The sequence below is a fragment of the Protomyctophum parallelum genome (assembly GCF_964188405.1).
Source record: "Protomyctophum parallelum genome assembly, chromosome: 20".
Classification (NCBI taxonomy): Eukaryota; Metazoa; Chordata; class Actinopteri; order Myctophiformes; family Myctophidae; genus Protomyctophum; species Protomyctophum parallelum.
In genome coordinates, this window is record NC_139718.1 from 11,260,523 (window position 1) to 11,282,107 (window position 21,585).

Here is a 21,585-nt window from a genome sequence, read left to right on the forward strand (position 1 = left end):
CACATTTTGACAAACATTACATTAACATAAATATGGGATGGAATGAGTTGAGCATCAAAATATAACAGAAATAAAAGTAATTTTACTACATGTACAGGCACAGTTAAAAAAAAAAAAATTAAGTGAAATTCAAGTCGCAGGAGCTCATATACCGTATGTGACTATAGATAAATAATTGCTGCTTCTATAATTTTGTCAGAAGGTGTATCAGAACGACTGCAGAACTCCTATAATCCAGTTTAGCGACAAAACAAAGGAGATTATAACATGTATATGGCTAAGGAGTTAATGCGTTCTCTAGATTGGCTTTCCCCTTAGTATGCAAGGGTTAATGCCCAAACTTGACAGTTCCTGAAAACAAATGGATGAGGCAATACAATATGCACCAACAGACTTCTGCTCTCGCCCCCTCACATTCCATTAGAACCTATCAAGGATTAATGTGCTTGCATTGCATTGAAATACAATACAATACAATACTAAAAAATCCATGTTGGTCATGTACCATTTACAAATACATATTGTATATACATGGCTATGTTACAACAAACAACGTTTTCAGAACACACTATTTTTGTGCAACGAGACGTGATAAGAACGTATAATTTACATTAACAACAATCTCAAAAATATTCTGAATTTCTGTGATCATTTAGGATTGTCTAAATGCAAGGACAATTATCACCCGTTTAAGTGCTTCTTCCACTCGACATTTAACATAATGTACGTTAATTCAACACCGATTGAAATTATTTTATTCTCACTATAATGCCTGCTGTTGAAATCACTTACACAATTAATGTCTTAACCATGACGTGTGTAAATAAACAACTCAAAGGTAAACTTAGCCTATATAATTTGAGTGTCTCCTACTAAAACAAAACACCACATTTGGCTACCTATGAAAAGTGAGGCGAGGGTTGATTTACCAGGTTACAGTGAGGTAAGTAAACCAGCACCCAGGAGGAGCTAGGGAGACAGCAGCTTGCTTTGCCGCTGGCCGGGGTGGATGGAGCCCTCCAGCTCACTGAGGTGACAGGGTCCTTTCATTTGGCTTTCTCTCCGTATGGATTTCACAATGTGTAATTCATCCACTCCAATTCAATTTACTTTAAGCTCATCTTCTTTTAAAAAATAATGTTATTCTCTCAAGTCTCCCAGGGTGGGCCGGTCCGCGTAACAAAGCCGTCACCAAACAGCCTCCTAACCCGCCAGGACAGGTTTCCCAAATTCTTTAGGAAAAACACACACTTTCCAGCCGGGCACGCTTAATTGATCGGCCATGCTCTGAATGAGATGTGTCGGCTCTGCCACACATGACAGGCTCTCAGGACAAATCTTCTCTTTACGGAACACAGGCGCACGCGCACGCACACACACACACACACACACACACACACACACACACAGTTGCACCTGCCCTGTTGCTTTACACCGTCAAGACAATTAAGTCCTGTAGCATTCGGAGTAAAAGCCCCTTAGAATGGTCAAGAGAAGGTCCGCAAATTAATATCTAAGAGCGTGAGAGTCCAAATGGAGACGGCAGCAAGCAAAAGCGCAGCACATCATCACTAAAGTGGTTAAAAGGGAGGAAAAAAAGTTTTGAGCCAGGTTTGTCAGCTCTGATGGGACGAGGAAAACAAGACAAGTGTGAGGTGCTACGGGGAGGACTGACAAAGGCTAAAAACAAGACAAGTTGAAAAAGAGAAAATAAAAACAAGTGAAGGGAAAAAAAGAATAAACCACATCACAAAATACGAGTTAAAAGGAAATCAGTAACAGAAAGGAAGAAAAGAGAGAGGTACACCTACTGGCTGTGATAGCTGAGAGGGTCTGGAAGACAAAGTTCTGAAATGTCCATCAGTCCAGTTTTAGCATTCCAGGAATGAGAGGAAGAAGGATAGAGAGGAAAGAACAGACCCGCGTCTTCCCCCCAAATGATAGCACAGCACCCTCAGAGATAACGCTGCAGAGAGAGCCCCCTCCTCCACCTCCACTCCCCCCCGGCCTGCACAGGTATGTCGGACTCTGCTGGTGCGAGGGGGGGGCGTGTGTGTGCGCAAGCATGTGTGTCTGCGTGAGAGCGCGTGCGAGAGAGAGAGTGCGTGTTGTAGGAGAGAAAGAGACAGAATGTGTGTCTGTAAGTGAATGTGTGTATGAAAGAGAGAGAGGGTGGGGGAGAGAGAGAGATAGTGAGAGAGAGAGAGAGAGAGAGAGAGAGATGGAGAGAAAGAGAGAGAGAGAGGGGGGGAGTGAAGCGCAGGCAGGCAGGCAGGCAACGGTGGATGAGCGCTAAGATGGAGAGAGCGTGAGAGAGCGAACGAGAGGAATGACTCTTTCCATGGCCAGGATAGGGCTCTTTAAGACTCAAGGGCTTGATGAATATGGAACAGCTGCTGTTGGCTGGCTCTGAGGGGCAGGACTTAAAGAGACAGAGGGGTTGGCAGAGCACAGGGGAGGAGGGATCCAAACGCTCGCTCACTCACTCGCTCCCTCGCTCAATTGTACACTCCGCTACATGCAAATACAATGCGCACGAACACACACACAGCCACACACAGACAAAACAACCTATCACATCAACCACTGACGTGCATCCTACGAATATGTGCGCACAAAGTTTTGAAGCTAACAACGCGAGAAATTATGAAAGTGATACAAATTCAGGGTGCTGAGAAATGTAAATGTGACAATGTGACAAGAAAATAGGTACAGTACAGTTAAAGTAAAAATATATCTACTAAAAATAAGTCTACTTACTATCATGTAAATAACTTAACTCAAAATAAAGAATACTTGAATGAATTTCTGTACTAATCTGCAAATAACACTGTAGATGCAGATTTCTTTTGGGTTTTTTTTTGCAGTAGGCTATATATATATATCCTTGATCTTTCTTGTTTACATTAAACATAATGACACAACATTACTTTCTAATTTAGTGTAAATATATTGTTCATAGCACATTACACGGCACACATCCAATGACCATAGAAGTTTACCAAGTAGTTGCCATCTCAAAATCCGACTGTCAAAAAGCACTATTAACGGTGCATATTAAAACTGCCAAACGTCATGTGCTATAAACACAACACAGTCAAAAGCATGGCGTCCGCACACACAACAAGCACCAAACAATATGTCAAGTAGTCGTTGCATCTGTACTGTAGCACTTCACTTTCAAAAAAGCAATAGCTTTTAAAACCTCAGAGGACAGTAAATGTATTTATTGAGCTGTGTCGCTAGCTCCATTTGCAGGTGTTACATGTGAGGGAGCCATTGTGAAACCTTTCACCACCTGTGAGAGATGATCTCAAGCCATAACTCAAATTCTGGAAGCCCATCAGCTTCTAAAGCGGCGGAAAATCCTGCCCTGTCTTCTCTAAACCCAGAGCTTTAAAACCGTCTGTGTTTCGCTGTTGATCAGGCCCAGGAAGAATGCCGAGAATGCAGATACCATTTCACAGTCAGTGAGGGTCCCCATGTTACTGTATCCCCATATTATAAGAGCACAGCTTACCATGGCATCTTATTGGAGAAATGAGCAGTCCAACACAATGGCTGACACTTGGCCCGAGTAAAACAGAGAGGGGAGAATCACATCTTCTCCAACAAAACCAGTGCATGCAACAAGCTGCCTTGCCAACAGTCCTCAGCCACTTGAGTCCAAGTAAAAAAAATCAAGATTGAGTGATGAGAGAGAGAGAGAGAGAGGTGTTTGCCAGCCAGTGTTCTTTACTACTGCACTGGTGCTCAAATCAGGGTCTGGGGACCCCCAAGAGGCCTTGGGGGGGATTCCAGGGGGTCCCCAGCAAAATGAGGAAAAGTGTAAATCTGAGCCCTGTTTAAATTTTTTGGCTATACACTACTAGCTCACAACATGTCATGATGCGATGCATCGTGAGCTTGTAGATCTATAGAAATGTTTTGAAAAATCTTGACAGATCTCTTATGGGGTGCCTGTTTAAAATATGTTTAAATGGAGACCTGTGCCCAAGTACAACAATTTAATGGTCTTTGTAGTAAAACATGTTTGATATCCACTGCTCTACTGAACAGAACCAGTATGTTAGTGGTGAAACAGGAACACCACTGTCTGCTACAGAGGAGTCCAGTTCCATTCATCGGCTCACGTTTCTATGATCGATGCAAAAACATCACGCAATGCCTATTGATCATATTGACGTTCGGCAGCAGCCCCCTCACAGCAGTACAGATCAGAAAAGCAGCTGGTCTCTTTTGATGGCAAAAACAAATGACTTCATTCACTGAAGTCCAATGGAGATGGATGCAAAATCAAATTCCCATCAGTTTACGTCGATAAGGGGAATAAAATTATCATCAAAGACCTTCAAGTAAAGGAAAACCACAACTGCCACTGAATGCTGGAATAAAATCCCCAAAACCTATATGGCGCTAACAAGAATACGTGATTTTGAACTCTCAAAATCACATCAAATCTCTTGAATTCACAACGTCACATCTCATTTGTCTTTACAAACAGTACGAAAACAAACGCATGATTTTCAAACATGAGCTAGCTAGTGACAGGTGATTCAGCATGATTTAACTCTGACAGTGTTCTTTACTCAGAGAACCACCGTCCCATTGTAAGGAGGGTGCACTGCTATCCTACTATCTAGCCTCTGCTTGTTATTCGTGTCGATAACTAAATCCCATTGATGCCAATCATGTTTCTACATATATTCTCTGCTTTCTCTCCCTCCCGGGGGGCTTTAAGATGACATTGTACAGACTTTGTCATGCACCCTGAGCTATGAAACGGGTGCCACTATTATCATCACCTTTTATCAGCTCTGTTATGAAAAACTCACTGCTCGTGACAGGTGATTTGACAGGCAGAAATCTGATACAAATAAAGAATAGCCCTGCACCGGGCAAACACTCGATCACCCATGGCAGAACGAAGTTAGTGCAGTATTGCAACTGAGAGCAGTACAGTATTGATTGATACACATATGATATTTCTTACTTTCGTACGTATGTTGTACTGCTATAGTGTTTAGGGATATAAAGACAATTTCAATTTCTCTCATAACAGGTCAGCATTTCAACACAAACATTACACAACATACTTATGCTTGTGTCGTAGAAATAATGCTGTGTGTGTGTGTGTGTGTGTGTGTGTGTGTGTGTGTGTGTGTGTGTGTGTGTGTGTGTGTGTGTGTGTGTGTGTGTGTGTGTGTGTGTGTGTGTGTGTGTGTGTGTGTGTGAACGCATGGCTAGATGTAAGATAGATGACTTTATAATCAAAATATAAAATATTATATCAAAAGATAATAGGTTACTACTATATAGTGCCTTTAAAATATGCCCAAAAATATACATTTATTTAACGCAAATTGTTTTTCTTTGCCAGTATCAGACAACAACATCCCAAGTATTCTGGAAGTTAAGTGAAGTATATATATAGGCTACAGACAGTGGAAGGATGTTAAAGACCTAACCAGATTCCACACATCCACACAGCTTTTATGAAGCAGCAGCAGGTGAGACAAACATTTAGTCTAAACTTAGTAGAGGCCTGATAAAGATCTATATACACTGATTATCAGCACGAGACAAACATTCTGTGACTGGTCAGCATTAAAATATCTTATCTTGGGACTATACTGGAGTATCCTCATACAACACTGTTACATTCTGTTTTATTATAGCCTCATCATTATATTATTATTATCAACAACAGTATTATTAGGCCTACAGCCATATGGGGCTTTGTATGCAAGGCACTGAAGGCAGTTCTGACGTTTTACATTTCACTTCTTAAGTAGGCAGCAGCCAAGAATCTTTAATAATGGCACTTTTTTTGCACAGCAGCACTATGTCTATAAATAATAGAAAATGTAAATGTAAGGGCTACATATATTGCCAAAAGTTATTGTAACTTTGCTGAGCATATGCTTAGACAGCTGGGCCCCAGACATAGAGATGTTTAATTTCCTTTTGCATGACATGCAATTATACATGCCCCAAATCAATAGCCTAATTAGGTCATCACCAATTATGATAAATTGAGAAATAAATATATCCTTGTATAGCCTATAGGGCTAAACAAATAGCTTGAGGTGATCAATATAGTTGCAATTTAAATGCTTCAAAACGAACTTGCATAGGCGAACAACCCCCCCCCCTCAAAATGTAAATAAATGCAAATTTTCAGTCTGCAAAACACATGGGGGGAAAGCAAGGCCTATAAACGAGTCAACGGAAGAGAAAGTAAATGTGAGCTGAATAGGGTACCTCGCTGCGACAGGTCATATCAATTCCCCCAGGTGCTGCTGCGTAGAAGTGGAGTCTTCAGGTTGTAGTGGCAGGCAGCAGTCAGTGGGATTCTGAAGGTGCCGTTTACTGACATACGACAGCGCTGCTATCAACTCCTCCTCCGGCGGCGTGGCGTCCTCAAACCATCCCCTGCGGCTTGCTCCACCGTTCGGGACAGACCTACTGTAGGTATCTATATAATATGCAGCTGTTTGAAGCCATTACTGACCTTTAAACGCAGCAGTTGCTGCCGAGGAAAAAAAGTAACGGGGATCACTTCGGATAAACCGCTCTCTTTCCCCATATCCCCATCCATATCCCTCGATCGTTATCAACCGGGTTTAAGTGCAAATCTTCACTCGCCCCACCAAAAAAAACACAGCAGCGGCTGTTGCATCATGAATACTACGGCCGTTCTCTGGAAAAGGTCGATTGAATTCCACTGTTAATGAATAAATAACAAGACAATAGTATAGTCGCGTCTGTTGCACACAGATCGCAGTCGCGGGGCTGGATCGAATAGCCTGGAAGGGAAAAAAATCTAACAGATTTTCGGGAAGTTTGACAAGTTGCAATGCAATGGATGAATTACTTTGCACAGCCCCACGCGTCACGCCTGAAGCACTCTACAACTCCAGTCACTGCCACAGCTAGAAATTGAAAGATTACATATGTCCCATATCAATCAAATAAGATGAGATATGTAAAAAATATATTAATCGAAAATAGAAATATGCCCTTGTTTCATATCAAGTTTTAAATTCAAACTGATCAGACACATTTTGTTTATTTTCTTCCCTAAATCCTTTATCCTTATCTGTGAAATAGAACAGAGAGACAGCTGACAGAAGTAGCCAACTCTAAGATGTCCACTAGAGGGAGGGCTATCTCACATCCAGGCCACTGAAGATATTCAACAGAGGTAGTCTACATTTTATTTATTTATTTATTTTCTTAGGCTAATAAGTGAGTGAAGGACAGCCACAACAATGACAACTGTGCACACAATGGAGATTGTAGACTACAATTAGAGAAAGAAATAATAATGAAACAAAAACAAAAAACTACCCATTAAAAAATATGTAATTATTGTTCTTAATAGATTAATTCATGCTGAAAGATAGAAAATGGGTTCCAGGCTATTTGGTGTAATCATTTCACAGAGGAAATTAATTGACATTAAAAAGATTGATATTGTCGCCACAAAAGTATCATTGATTCTTTTTTAATGCAATTAGCTCAGCTGTGTGCGAGAACGGGGGCAGGCCTGCACATTGAACTGCACAGGGAGCATTGAGGATCACTTCATTTGTGAGCAATATAAAGAGCAGATTATCCCATCAAAGAGAAAATCTATAAATGTAATGGCACCATGCTTCAGCACTACGGCATGACAAAGGTAGTAGCTGTTCAGTTCCCTCTGTGAGGTGTATTAAGCACCACTATACTTCAACACAATTCACAGCCAGAGGATTACCATTAAGGTGCATTACAAAGGAACTCTGTTTAAAAATCCACAATTTTTTGATTGATTGATTGATTGATTGATTGAATGAATGAATGAATACTTTATTAGCCGTTTGAAACAAATAAAAAAAGCACAGGAAAGTACAGTTTGATACAAGGCCTGCTTGGATTTTATACCCAAGAAAGCCTACGCTTTCCATTGGGGTCCTTTTTACTCAATTCATCAACTTGTACATAAATGCTATTTATATTAGAAACCGGAAGAAGATGTATCAAATTAATGTGACACCCACAAGACGCTGACTCACTGGTGCTTCTCACTTCTCAGTTTCAGGTTTTCATATCCAAAGACATATTTTCTTGTCAAAGAAACAGAGCCAAACCACAGAATATACTCCTTGCCCCATATAGGCCTACCAGAGAACCGTCCTGTGCATGTTGAGTCACTGTCAGTGGAGCACTATTCAGTGCGTGAAAAGTGGGACACACTCTTGTTTGTGATTGTTGTGGACCATAATGACTAAAAAGTAACTGAGCTGTCTCTGGGTAGACTGCAGCCAGCCACGCTGCAGTGAATGCTGTTTTAGATTCTCTCAACAGGGCCATCTTCATTAGTGGGTCTGTAACTGTAACCTCTGTGTTGATCTCTATACCAACACGGCTTTGATGTTTGTACTGGAGGAGATTATTGGTGACACAAAATACGACCAAAAAGGCTTAACTCTCTAATATTCTTTAGTGTGAATATTTTTCACAGTTTGTGAATTCATCATCTAAGATCCACCATCTCGCCAAAGGTGTATCATCAATATAACATCATAGTATTCTCTGGCTTTCTAGTTCATTTGTTTTTTTCCGTTCACCTTGTTGCCATCAGAACACAATTGGTACCACTGATTGCAATTGGAAATATGAAATCCTCTGTCGAGTCAGACACCCCAAAACCCAACCCTAAACCTAAACTCACCGGAAGCCACGGGTTAGTTTTAACCTGCCATGCATGTCAGGAGCCACGTGTGAATGTTAACCTGGCTACGGGTTAGTTTTAACCTGCCATGGGTTAGTTTTAACCTGCCATGCATGTCAGGAGCCACGTTTGAATGTTAACCTGGCCACGGGTTAGTTGTAACCAGCCACGCATGGGGAGCGACTGTGTTGTCGGACTAATGTCTGTCGGACTGTTAGTATGTCTAACCAACGTATTGTATCTTTCTTGGTCATTTGTGTCAGACTAGATTTTCCACCATTTCAAGTTTTCTTCTAAACCCACTTTTTGCAACTACTCAAGATGTTGCAGTCAGATTTAGCACATTCCGTTCCATTTGGTTATGATTTTTGGCCTGGGTATAGGCAACTTGGCCTAGCCATGGCGTAGTAGTTCATGTTATGCCGTGCGTAATATGCAGTCATGTGCATTGTATACAGTATGCCTTCCTTGCACTCATGATTCCAGGAGTTTAGACAAAAGCCTGCTTCTGCCGGTGGCGGCTGCCGTTTTTGTTCCATGTGTCTCCATAACGAAATCACAATGTCACTAATCCACTGAAAAGTAATTCTGAGGGGAGGGAGAGACAGAGGAGAGAGGTGGGGGTGGGTGTGGGGGGGGGGGGGACATCTTCAGGGAACAACTGGTGATATAATGTACCTGGATCTGAGGAGTCGGGCATCAATCTCAACTCCTGATCCAAAATGTTGCATAATTCAAAACCAAACATTTTTCTTTGCCAAACCAAATCAGAGAGGCTGGGCCCACCTGCTGTCAGGCTCACCCCGCCCCACCCCACCTCCAAATTTCATTTAGGAGACATCTCTCTCCCCCTGCACCCCCCCACCGCCTCTCTGCTCTCCACATCACTATCTCCCCTTTCTCTGAATTCAGTACACCGTAGCCCCGTAGATTTACTTGCTTAACAAATATGGACAGGGGGCCTAAGTGGTTTTTGAAATCTTCGAATGGACTTTGGAGTGCCTGCACTGTTCTGGGTGGCAACAGTCTCTCTCTCTCTCTCTCTCTCTATCTCTCCCTCTCCCTCTCTCTCCTCCTCTCTCTCTCTCTCTCTCTCTCTCTCTCTCTCTCTCTCTCTCTCTCTCTCTCTCCCTCTCTCTCTCTCTCTCTCTCTCTCTCTCTCTCTCTCTCTCTCTCTCTCTCTAGCTCTATCTCTCCCTCTCCCTCTCTCTCCTCCTCTCTCTCTCTCTCTCCTTCTCTTGTCTTTTCTCTGTCTATCTCACTCTCCCTTTCTCTCCCTCTCTCTCTTTCTCTCTCTATATGAACGTGTTTGTGTGCAGCATGCTTATGTTTGTGTCTGTGTCTGTTTGTACGTACACACACACACACACACACACACACACACACACACACACACACACACACACACTCACACACGTACACGCACACACACACACACACACACGCACGCACGCACACGCACACACACACACACACACACACACACACACACACACACACACACACACACACACACACACTCACACACGTACACGCACACACACACACACACACGCACGCACACAAACATACGCACACACACACACACACACACACACACACACACACTCACACACGTACACGCACACACACACACACACACACTCACACACGTACACGCACGCACGCACACACACACACACACACACACACACACACTCACACACGTACACGCACACACACACACACACACACACACACACTCACACACGTACACGCACGCACGCACACACACACACACACACACACACACACACACACACACACACACACACAGTCACACACACACGTGTGCCTTCCCTGAGCTCTCCCAGACTCCCTTGCTGGGGGACGGCAGCCGGTGCTGGTTGGCGAGGCAGTCTGGAAATGAGATAAGGATGTCTGATTCATGGGATCTGACAGGAAATCTATACTCTGCAATGTTTATAATCCAGCCATTACTACACAGCCAAATGAAAGAACAATAATCCAATCATTTGCTCCATATTTACCTGAGGCAGATTCTCGGCTTTAAGAGGTGAAGTGGCTCGGCCGGGAGGCAAGCTGGGCTGTAAAATGGCTGATGGAGGGGGATGGACGGACGGACGGACAGGAGGACGTTGGGGCGGGCGAGGTGGGACGGACTGTCCTCTGGGAAGATGTGTCTCTACGGGAAAAGGTCTGCCATCTACCTGTTAGTGTTGTCCTAGGGTCAGAGGTCACTCATCATTACTCACCATTAAGACCACATTGATTTATATGTGTAGCTCTTTAACCCATTAAGACCTCCAGGCCCATTCTACAAAATGCCTTCTGGAACTACATTTTTCAAACACTCGACACAGATGTTTCAAAAATAGCTGATCTAAAAGCTCGCAGCCTGTATACATCTGCTATTTTTTAATAGCCAACCCTAAAATCTGAAAAGACTTTCCCGGGTTTAAACTAAATGGAGTCACCAGCATTATGAATCACAAGGATCTGGGGGAAAGCTATACAAGTCCACTGCATCACATTTAAACAAATATATATCTATCTATAAATGCATGACGTCTCTGTACGTCTGTCTGTCTCTACGTCTGTATGTCTGTACGTGTGTACGGTTGTAATGCACGTAACTGGAGAACCGTTCGCCCCACCGACTTAAAATCCGACACACGCGTTCCACACCCCCACAGGGAGCGCAGTGCGCAGTGCCCGGTGTCGAGTCGGTCGTAGCCACGGTTGGAGATGGGTGGTCGTGTCCCCACTGGTTGACAATGTTAACAAAGTTATTTGAAGTGGACGGCGCACGAGACTGGACAGAAACAATGTATTAACTTTAAAACAAACAAGCAAATCTAAGAAATTGCATGAATAATACAATAAAAATTATGAAAACGTAGTGGAAAATAGTCGATCTACAAGCATGCAACGTGGCAAGAAGTGTGCTTGTAGATTTCACTAGTTTGGCTTCCGGGCAAACGTCTAATGACGTCAAACTCTTTCTTTTGGGTCTCAACCTGACAAGTTTGGGAACCACTGGTCTAGACATTATAGTACGGTATGTGTAGATTGTAATTGTAATTGTAATTGTAATTACATCTCTCTGTCAGGAGAGACACACAACTTACAAAGTGCAGCTTTAATACTCCTAAATAACAGAAGTCTTGCATTCCATGCTCAAATTATCCTACATCATCTTTTCTTTTTTTTATAATTCTTTTGGCTTTTATTTATATTGGAGGGTGCAGAGAGACAGGAAGCTGGAGGTAGACAGGGTGACGCGACACAGGTCTCCAGACGGAATTGAACCCGGGACGGACGCCGCAATCATGTGGTCGACTATTTGGTCAACTACTGGAGTCCCCCCCACCCCCCCACCCCCCCCCCCCCCCCCCACACACACACACACACACACACACACACACACACACACCCTAGTACATCATCTACAATGGAGAATGCCACATGGGTGGAACTTCTCCCTGTAAACATAAGAGAGAATTCTCAGGCGGACGGTTACTTATCATAGAGTCTTTCATAGACAGTAAGAGCCGCTCCTCATTGTGTACAAGGGGGGAGGTTTATCTTATTTGGGAAAGTGAAGGGGGCCTGCCCTTATCTGTCAATAAACAGTAATTAGATTTTGTGGCCGATAGCGTCGATTGGTTTCTAATCTAGCTGTCGCCCTAGACGTGTGTAATTAAAATCCTGATTGATAAAGGGGCAGAAAGCCCGCCCACGCCACCACTTACCAGACCCTACCCCCGACCCCTTCAGAACACAAACAGGGAGAGATATGAATGAAGGCCTGGGGAGAAAACTGCACTTCTTATTGATCAGTGCTATCTGCCTTCCTATCAATGCCCTTTTCCCACAATAGAAGCACCAGGAGAAAGGTTCCAATACGTAGAACTCCATGCCTAAATATACCTTTTTAATCCTCAATGATAAAAACCTACAGCCAAAACCAGCCTTCATATTTTGACTTTTTAACATTAATTAATAATTAATTAGGATGGGGGAAAATACAACCTGCCTGTTTGTGAGCATTTTGTTCTGTGTGTGTGTGTGTGTGTGTGTGTGTGTGTGTGTGTGTGTGTGTGTGTGTGTGTGTGCGCGTTAATGTCGGTCTGTTTGACTGTGGGTATGTGGATCATGTGAATGCTTGTGTGTGTGTGTGTGTGTGTGTGTGTGTGTGTGTGTGTGTGTGTGTGCCTGAAATTGAGGAGTTTAAACATGCAAGCTTCCCATTAATGAGAGGATGGTTACTGTGAATGTAATGCAACCAAGGACAGATGCCCCTGAGGCCATGAAACAGCAATGCATTCTTTCTTCTTTTCCACTGATGAGTCTGTGAAAACACACACACGCACAGACACACGCACATGCACGCACGCACACACACATGCTCGCGCATCCGGCATTAGACAAATAAGTGTGGTACCTTGGTCTGTGTGGAATCCCACAGAGGCCAGGCGGGCAGAGAGACAACAGAAACACCGCCTCGAGACTTCCTAGTCGTCAGGCGCCATGCAGACACCCACCAGCCAGGGAAGAAAGATTACCCTGCCGGCCTCGTTCAACAGAGTAATGGAGGCAGGAGGGGGGAGGACAAAATATAGTATAAAGGACAAAATAGTGAGAGGAGAGAAAAGGATAAAGATGAACACATGAAACAACGAGGCATGCAGCTTAAGCGAGCCTGCGTACTGCGTTCTGTACGCTGTTCCTCCAGCAGGGAAATAACCCGGCACCCAAGACCCAACCCTCGCAATTAAATACCCACCTATAGCACCCAGCCCTCCGAATGGGATGGAAAGACCTATACCTAGCACCCAGCCCTCTGACTGAGAGGGAAATACCTACCCAGCACCCAGCCCTCTGACTGTGAGGAAAATACCTACCCAGCACCCAACCCTCCAAATGGGATGGAAAGACCTATACCTAGCACCCAGCCCTCTGACTGTGAGGGAAATACCTACCCAGCACCCAGCCCTCTGACTGAGAGGGAAATACCTACCCAGCACCCAGCCCTCTGACTGAGAGGGAAATACCTACCCAGCACCCAGCCCTCTGACTGAGAGGGAAATACCTACCCAGCACCCAGCCCTCTGACTGAGAGGGAAATACCTACCCAGCACCCAGCCCTCTGGCTGAGAGGGAAATACCTACCTAGCACCCAGCCCTCTGACTGTGAGGGAAATACCTACCCAGCACCCAACCCTCTGACTGTGATGGAAATACCTACCCAGCACCCAGCCCTCTGACTTTGAGGGAAATACCTACCTAGCACCCAGCCCTCTGACTGAGAGGGAAATACCTACCCAGCACCCAGCCCTCTGACTGTGAGGGAAATACCTACCCAGCACCCAACCCTCTGACTGTGATGGAAATACCTACCCAGCACCCAGCCCTCTGACTTTGAGGGAAATACCTACCTAGCACCCAGCCCTCTGACTGAGAGGGAAATACCTACCCAGCACCCAACCCTCTGACTGTGATGGAAATACCTACCCAGCACCCAAGGCTCTGAAATGAGACGGAAATGATCACCGGAAGAGCAGGGCTGAAGGAGAGTGAACGGGCTGACATTCGGTCGCTATATACATGTGGGTGGTGCCCCCAGAGGCAAATTCAAAGGATTTTTTTTTTTTAATTTATTGCTCACTATGCAGAAACGTGTTTTTGAGCTTGTAGTTTGGCATTATTTCCGCGCACGACTGCGTCGTACGACGGCATATTATGTCACAGGGAGATCCGTCGTGCTGAGAGGAGCTGGAGGTTCCACTGTGCGTCTGCATGGATGTTCTAGCTCAGTAACCTGGGAGGGAGAGAGACCCTCCGTATAGGCCTGTGTGTGTGACCTTTCCTGTCTGACACTGGTCACCTGCTGTCACGTGTGCGGGCTGACCCACCAAGCAGTGAATGATGGCCCCCCTCCTCTGTGACACATACACAGCGGCAGAAGCAGCATGCATGCACATACACACGCTCACATTATTATACACATACACCCATTGTGCGGTGGATAAACCACTTCTCACTCAACAGCCCACCAATCTGAGCTGCTTGAACAGGAACATAATAAATCACAAATTAAAAGTGCGTGTGTGTGTGTGCGTGTGCGTGCGTGTGTGTGTGCGTGCGTGTTTTAAGGAGGTGGAGTTGGAGAACGCACTGGTCCAGTACTTTAATTTGATTCTTAATGGAAGGCAAAAATTTCGAAGGAAAACTTCTATTGAGCACAAAATGACTTTCCTTAGTTTTCAATTTCCGCGAGCGTGAGAGCGATTGAGATTGATACATCCTGGCAGTGCCGGGCCATGCATGCTATACCTCATTTAGCTGATTTGTGTAATTTCCCTACTAAACAAAGTGATTTATACCTGGTCATTTAAAGAAATGAAAAATTATGCCATATAATCTTTTTTTGTGTGTGTACTTTATACAATGTTTTCGGTGTTAATGTGTGATGTGCATTTTCCCGCAACTCTGCGAAGGTAAGGTTAAAGCTGCACTATGTAACTTTCCTCTCCTGTTTCCTTTTCCATTTTTACCATTGAGTAGAGCCTGCCTGCTTGCTCAGGGGATAAGTTGAATATTGACCATCATCAGGTCAAGACCTAACAGGTCATGATGTAACATGTCGATTTGCTCAGACACATATGACGTAAATTCTCCATTAATTGTCAATTAGGAATTTGACAAAGCTAGGGCCTTACCCGTACTAATACTGTATATGAACAGGACATTATGTACAGTGTGGGCAATGCAATATAATAGATCACATTGATTGGGAGATAATTGTTAACGGATGATCTTGGGAAGTTGGGTTGAACTTGGGCACAAAATGAATGTTATTATATAAGATAGATAGATAGATAGATAGATAGATAGATAGATAGATAGATAGATCTGTCATTAACTATCATTTTATTTTTAACGACGGCACGGGATGGCGGTCATTGCACTCTCACAGTAATGTAACTTTGGGAGTGTAGCCAAATGGACCCCGCGCATTCCAACACAGTGCATGTGTTGGCGATAACGCACGTAACGTTGTGGCTGCTAATTCCCCCGTCCCGGTCGGTCAGTCAGTCAGTCAGTCAGTCAGTCAGTCAGTCAGTCAGTCAGTCAGTCAGTCTGTCTGTCAGTCAACTCAGTCCTTATCGGGTCATTCTTTGGTGTCACATCATGTCAGTTTGTTTGTGATGTCTGTTCTGTTCACCTAAAACACCCAACCATGGGTTTTGAACACTACTACGGGCTGTATTTTGCGTGTCTTAAGTACCAGGTCTTATTACTTAACTTAAGACCTGGAGGCGTGATCAATGCCATTTGGCTATTCTGAGTGGCCAAAGAGCATTGACCACGCCTCCAGGTCTTAAGTTAAGTAATAAGACCTGGAACTTAAGACACGCAAAATACAGCCTAGAGTCTCTGTCTTGCTTTTGGGTCCTCACCACTCCAGTATGTACTGTACCAGTTTCTGAAACCATTACTCCACTGCCAACTGTATTGTTTAAGGTCATAACCTTGTCCTGACCTGGTCACACTGCAGCCCACCCCATAACTATCCCCTTTTTACTCTCTACTGTAGTTCAAACATCAACAAAAAAACATTGCCATGTTATTTTCTAAAGTGAAGCAAAAGGAAGATCTAAAAATGTAACCTATTCCAACGCACCATGTTGTCTTACATGAAGGCACTTTAAGTAAGGTGGCGGTACCCTTGAAACTTAGGGAAGAAGAAAGCGTGTCATCGTCTGGTGTGAATGAAAGTGATTTTAGATGAGATTCTTCTTAAGGATGTCTTGCCCTCCTGTTAATAGGCCGCCCTCCCCCTGCTGTGCTGCTGCGCTAAGCGGACCCCGTGACCAGGGTGCCGCATGTCACCGTTGTGAGACCCCCACAGGGATGGAGGACGAGGGGTCGTTTTCCCCGGCTGCCTGGTGCCCATGCTCTGCCCTCCCTGTTCCCTCCACAGGCCCGGTACCATGAGGCGGACGGGCATCTCCGGGGCTCCGGAGGAACATGACTCCAATTAAGCGTCGGAAAAACCTGGTCCACGCTCCGCTGCCTCCGACCAGCAGGAAGACACACGGCCGCCCGCCCAGAGACGTGAACCCAGCAGTCAACACCACCCTGGAGGAGGTCTGCGGAGGTCCGGATTATGACGGAGAAACAATTTCCAGGAGGTAGGACACCTCGAGGACTCAAAGACGCGTACAGTAACAGGTAAAATATAGCTCACAGTTATGTCACAAAAACGTTCTATTCTAATAATACAGTAGTGGAAGGGGACTCTGCAAAGAGGAGTCGGGGAGATGAGGATAAGTTCATCTGATTGTGTCAGCTTGTTCTGAGAGTCTTGGAGATGAAACGCATCAGAGTGAACCACTTAGACCGCATATATTTAATTGACCCCAGGGGTCTATACCAGGCCCTCTCCCCGTTTTCGCTCTACACTAGACATGTTTGCCGAACTTGTGACGCATTCACGGTGCATTTTCGCTGCATGCCCGACCCAGAATAGGGACGCCGGGGTTCATGTGGTTAAACACAAAGGCCTCCCCCCCCGTGATTAAAAATGTATGTTGTCACATGCAGCCTTTGGTGTGGAACTCCCCTGGAAAGCGATCTGGTTAATATTCAGGCCCATGTCTGGCTAATGTCTTAAAGTGATAAATAGGAGGTGGGGGGGTGGTTGGGTTTGATTGTTCTTCACAGGCAGTCTGGGAGCAGCAGCACAGGGGGATTTAAGGTGGAGGAATCCTCTCAAAGCTCCTCATTCATTCACTCTCTCAGACGGCCCATCATTAATTGGGTCTGTCGACGTGGTCTTCTCAGTACCCAGGGCCACTGGCAGTTACTGCTGCCGATGAGCTTTTTAAGACGGTTCAAAAGAGTCCTTGCCTCATGAAAGGCATTCAAATGACATGAAATTGCATTCATGTCAAGCCTTACAGGCATATACATACAGTATAGCGGCACAATGTCTTGTTTCGTGCTCTGCATAATATCTGCGCGACTATATAATCTTCCTCCTGGGAGCGAATCGCAACATAAAGGGTGGGGTTTTAAAACGGTTAATACCTCTATGTTCGAGATGCTGTAAACATACATTCTGCAAATGCAGAACTGGAATGTATATGCCGGGCGAAGACGGTTCACGTCATTGTGTTGTGTAGATAGAAATCTTTCCTAATAGAATTTAGTGGTGTAATGCACCCAAGAGTAACTTTTACTATTATGGAAGATTATGAATATTTCCAGAACAGCCACATTTCAATCCACACAGCAAAGGACGTAATAATAATCCCACAGAAAACGATAGAAAAGAACCACAGGGAGTCATGGTAGTATTGTTACTGCAAATAAAGAGTGAATAAACTATTGGAACTGGTCGGGCTGATCTCAACTACGGCACAGATATATTTGCATGTGTAAACATGTGTGTACAGAAATCAATGCTGATCTACCTGTCATATATAGCTACATCATTCCATAAGTAAATGTAGGCCTTACCTAGTCAGATCCTATATGTGTTCATTTATTCATTTGTAAGTCAGACGGTTTGTTACATTAGTAAACTCTCTGGGTTAAATGGACACTCAGTATTTGACAGGGTAGTGATTAACATGCATGCAGCAGAATGTAAACGGTTCAGTTCATCTTCTGCATATGTAGCAGTCCTACTGTACCTTGTGGCACACTTTCCACCCTGACAGTCATCTCCGAGCACAGTCGTGAGTAGCGCTATGCAGGACAAGGTGAGTCCAGCCTTCAAAACTTCTGTGATTCCTACTGATGTGGAGCTGGAAGGTGATAGCAGAGGGTGGCCAGATTTGGTTCATGGTGTCAACCGTGTGATACTTTAGTATTTATAACCATTACGGCGGGTATATATGTCATAAGGACAAGCGGAGCTCTTTTTTCAGGGTGGCCGTTGGCCTACTTCACTTCCACCCATCCTTGTCCGACTTCTCTCCTCACGACCAGGACTGATAAACCCTTTATTGTTCAGGGGGGGGGGGGTACTTTATCCTCTCCTCCCTATATATGAGCAGTGTGGAGTGCACCGCTGTAGCCCTGGAGTGTCGGTGTTGTCGGGAGTGTGTGTGTGAGGCCATGTGTGTCTTAATGCGCCGCGGAGCTGCTGGAGGAAGCTTTGACGTCGTTCGGGCCCTCCCACCACTATGGTGCCGGTGCAGGCTGAGAGCTGCAGTTTCTGTTTGTTTCCACCGGGGCCCTCGCACGGAGCCTAATGATGATGAGGGCCACCATGGATGGTTCTCCCTGCACTCTGCACAGCCACTCTCTCACTCTCACTGTTTAGCTCTCACTCTCTAGCTACTGCATGTCTCTGTATACACATGTGTTACGCTCATAACTCCCTTCTCTGTGTGTGTGTTTCCATTTCCAACTATCTATCATTTGCCATCAAGCGCTCGAGTCTCTGCCTCTGACCATTACTCTGTCTCTCTCCCTCCCTCTCTGTGTCTTGTGGCAGTAGCTGTGTAATGGCTGTATGTGGGAGAAGGCTACCCACAGCGGGAGAGATCCTAATTAACAGGCTATTCATTTGCGTTGGAGCGCGAGGGCTCCTAGCTTTCCCGAGCACTTGTTTTATGGTGGCGCTAGGGAGCCCTGTCCGGGGATTTGGAGAAGGGGATAATTGCCTTTGCCGCAGGCTGCAGTAATCTGGTCGGGCTAATTCATTATTTTAATAAGTTAGCTTCTCCTCGGGGGTGCACTGGCTGCGGCGCGCCTCAAACCCTGGTGGTGCACCTCGTTATTGTTGCCGCTCTTTTACGCCGCCGCCCGCACGGGGTTAATAACTGTTATTAGCCTCTCTCCTCGGCCTGCAATTTCTCGTTTAACTGGGGCGATTCAAACGAAACCTTTGCGAGCGACTAATAATCAAGCTCTCTGGAACCAGGGGTAATCCCTGTGAAGGGGTCCGTATATAGTGGAGTGGGGTAATGAATGCAATCGGCCCGGGCGCCTGTGACTCTGCTCCTTTCCATTACCAGAGCCCTGATGTTTGTTTTTGTTGTCGACGCCTGTTGTTGTTTTTACTCAATGCGTCCAAAATCATTTGAATAAAATGTGCCTGGAGCGAAGGGAAATGGATCAGATTTATACATACAAACAAGATGATCATTAGGTTTGCGTAACTAATGACTTCATTTAGACCGTAATCTTCCATCTCTCTAATTGGCTATGCAGTTAGTGTGGTGTACGTGAGAGAGAGAGAGAGAGAGAGAGAGAGAGAGAGAGAGAGAGCATATGTATGTGTGTTTGTGTGTGTGTGTGTGTGTGTGTGTGTGTGTGTGTGTGTGTGTGTGTGTGTGTGTGTGTATATGTGTGTGTGTGTGTGTGTGTGTGTGTGTGTGTGTGTGTGTGTGTGTGTGTGTGTGTGTGTGTGTGTGTGTGTGTGTGTGTGTGTGTGTGTGCGTGCGCACGCTGCATAGTCTGCGTACAGGCAGGCAGGCTTAATGACTCCAATTCAGTCTGACATTTTGCGCATTGGCTGATTAAAAACCATGTCATTTCAACGGGAGGGGAATGAAGACAGGACTTTGTGAATAAAGAATATTGGAAAAATCCAATATTGGAGATGGTGACGGCTAGATGTACGATGGGACTGGCAGTTAAAATCCAATTATGAATACGGTACAAAGTGGTTAAATGGTTTTTGAATGCACCTCTTTGGATACATTAGATACCCTAATTCACTTTTGAGGGAAAGCGAATCAAAATACAATGTAGAAATGGCAATCCTATTATTGTTCTCCAGAAAGTCCTGTTTTGCATCTTGAACAGTGTCCCTTGCAGACAGTATAATAACACTGTTCCAAGTTCCAATATGTCCCTGTGGTTGGAACTTGGAACAGTGTTCCTTGCAGCCTGAAGATCCAGAATGAATTCAGTGGTGAAGCTCCACACATTAATGCTCCTGATGTGTTATAGTGACACATATAACCCATGCAGTCGATTAACTGTTGTTTTGATGACTAAACCAGTAACACTGTGTCCCCTTAACTTGAGCAAACTGCTGCTGCAGGCAATCTCTCGAACAGTTTTATACGGTTGAGATGTTTTATATGATTTATTATTATTTATTTTAATTTCAAGGCACCCGGCCCCCAATCTACACTATGAAATCCTCCAGATTATATTTGAACTCTAAAACATTTGGTGGGTGGTGAGTCGGGACCCCCTGGAACCCCCCCAAAGACCCCTGAGGGTCCGCGGGATGCCACGTTGAGAACCAGTGGTGCAGTGCAGGCTGCATGTGTGGGTCATACCCATGTCCTGTACGCTGGCTTGTCTTAGCTGTCATCGTGCTGCTATGCTGCCAGCCATTGTGAAATCAGCTCCTGGATATTAAAGAAGGCCTATCTCTTCATCTGGACTTAAGAGCAGTGGAGTGACACATATGGCCATAGTGGGGTGGGGGGTGGGGTGGGGGTTGATTATTAGAGCGCTGCCTTATCCCTTATGAATGCTCGTATACTCAGGATATCATTCATGAACCAATAACTGTGGATGGAAAACGGTGAACTGAGCTGACCTCGGTCATATGACTATTAATGTGCTTTCACAACCACCTGACGACCAAACAACATCTTAAAACCACCTGCTGTCTTGCACAATGTTTATCCAAGACTGTGAGAGCCTGACGATGTGTCTGCATATGCATACTATTAGAATAGTATCAGCATCGTAAAAACATACCACCGGCTCTCTCACACACACACACACACACACACACACACACACACACACACACACACACACACACACACACACACACACACACACACACACACACACACACACATCACACAGGAGCG

At 44.8% G+C, this 21,585-nt stretch overlaps 1 protein-coding gene across 3 annotated transcripts in view; it reads right to left on the reverse strand.

Moving 5' to 3' along the window:
• The window catches only part of esrrb (estrogen-related receptor beta), a 77,059-nt gene extending 70,738 nt beyond the window's left edge, over positions 1-6,321 (reverse strand). For 2 of the 3 annotated variants that reach the window (XM_083792638.1, XM_083792637.1), the window contains exon 1: positions 1,812-1,919. In XM_083792638.1, the coding sequence (XP_083648764.1) occupies positions 1,812-1,861 (50 nt within the window). In that variant the 5' untranslated portion in view covers positions 1,862-1,919. Of the gene's footprint in view, positions 1-1,811; positions 1,920-6,264 lie in introns of those variants that run through there. The other variant, XM_083792639.1, reaches the window with a different exon arrangement.
• Between the last annotated feature and the right edge of the window lie 15,264 nt (positions 6,322-21,585).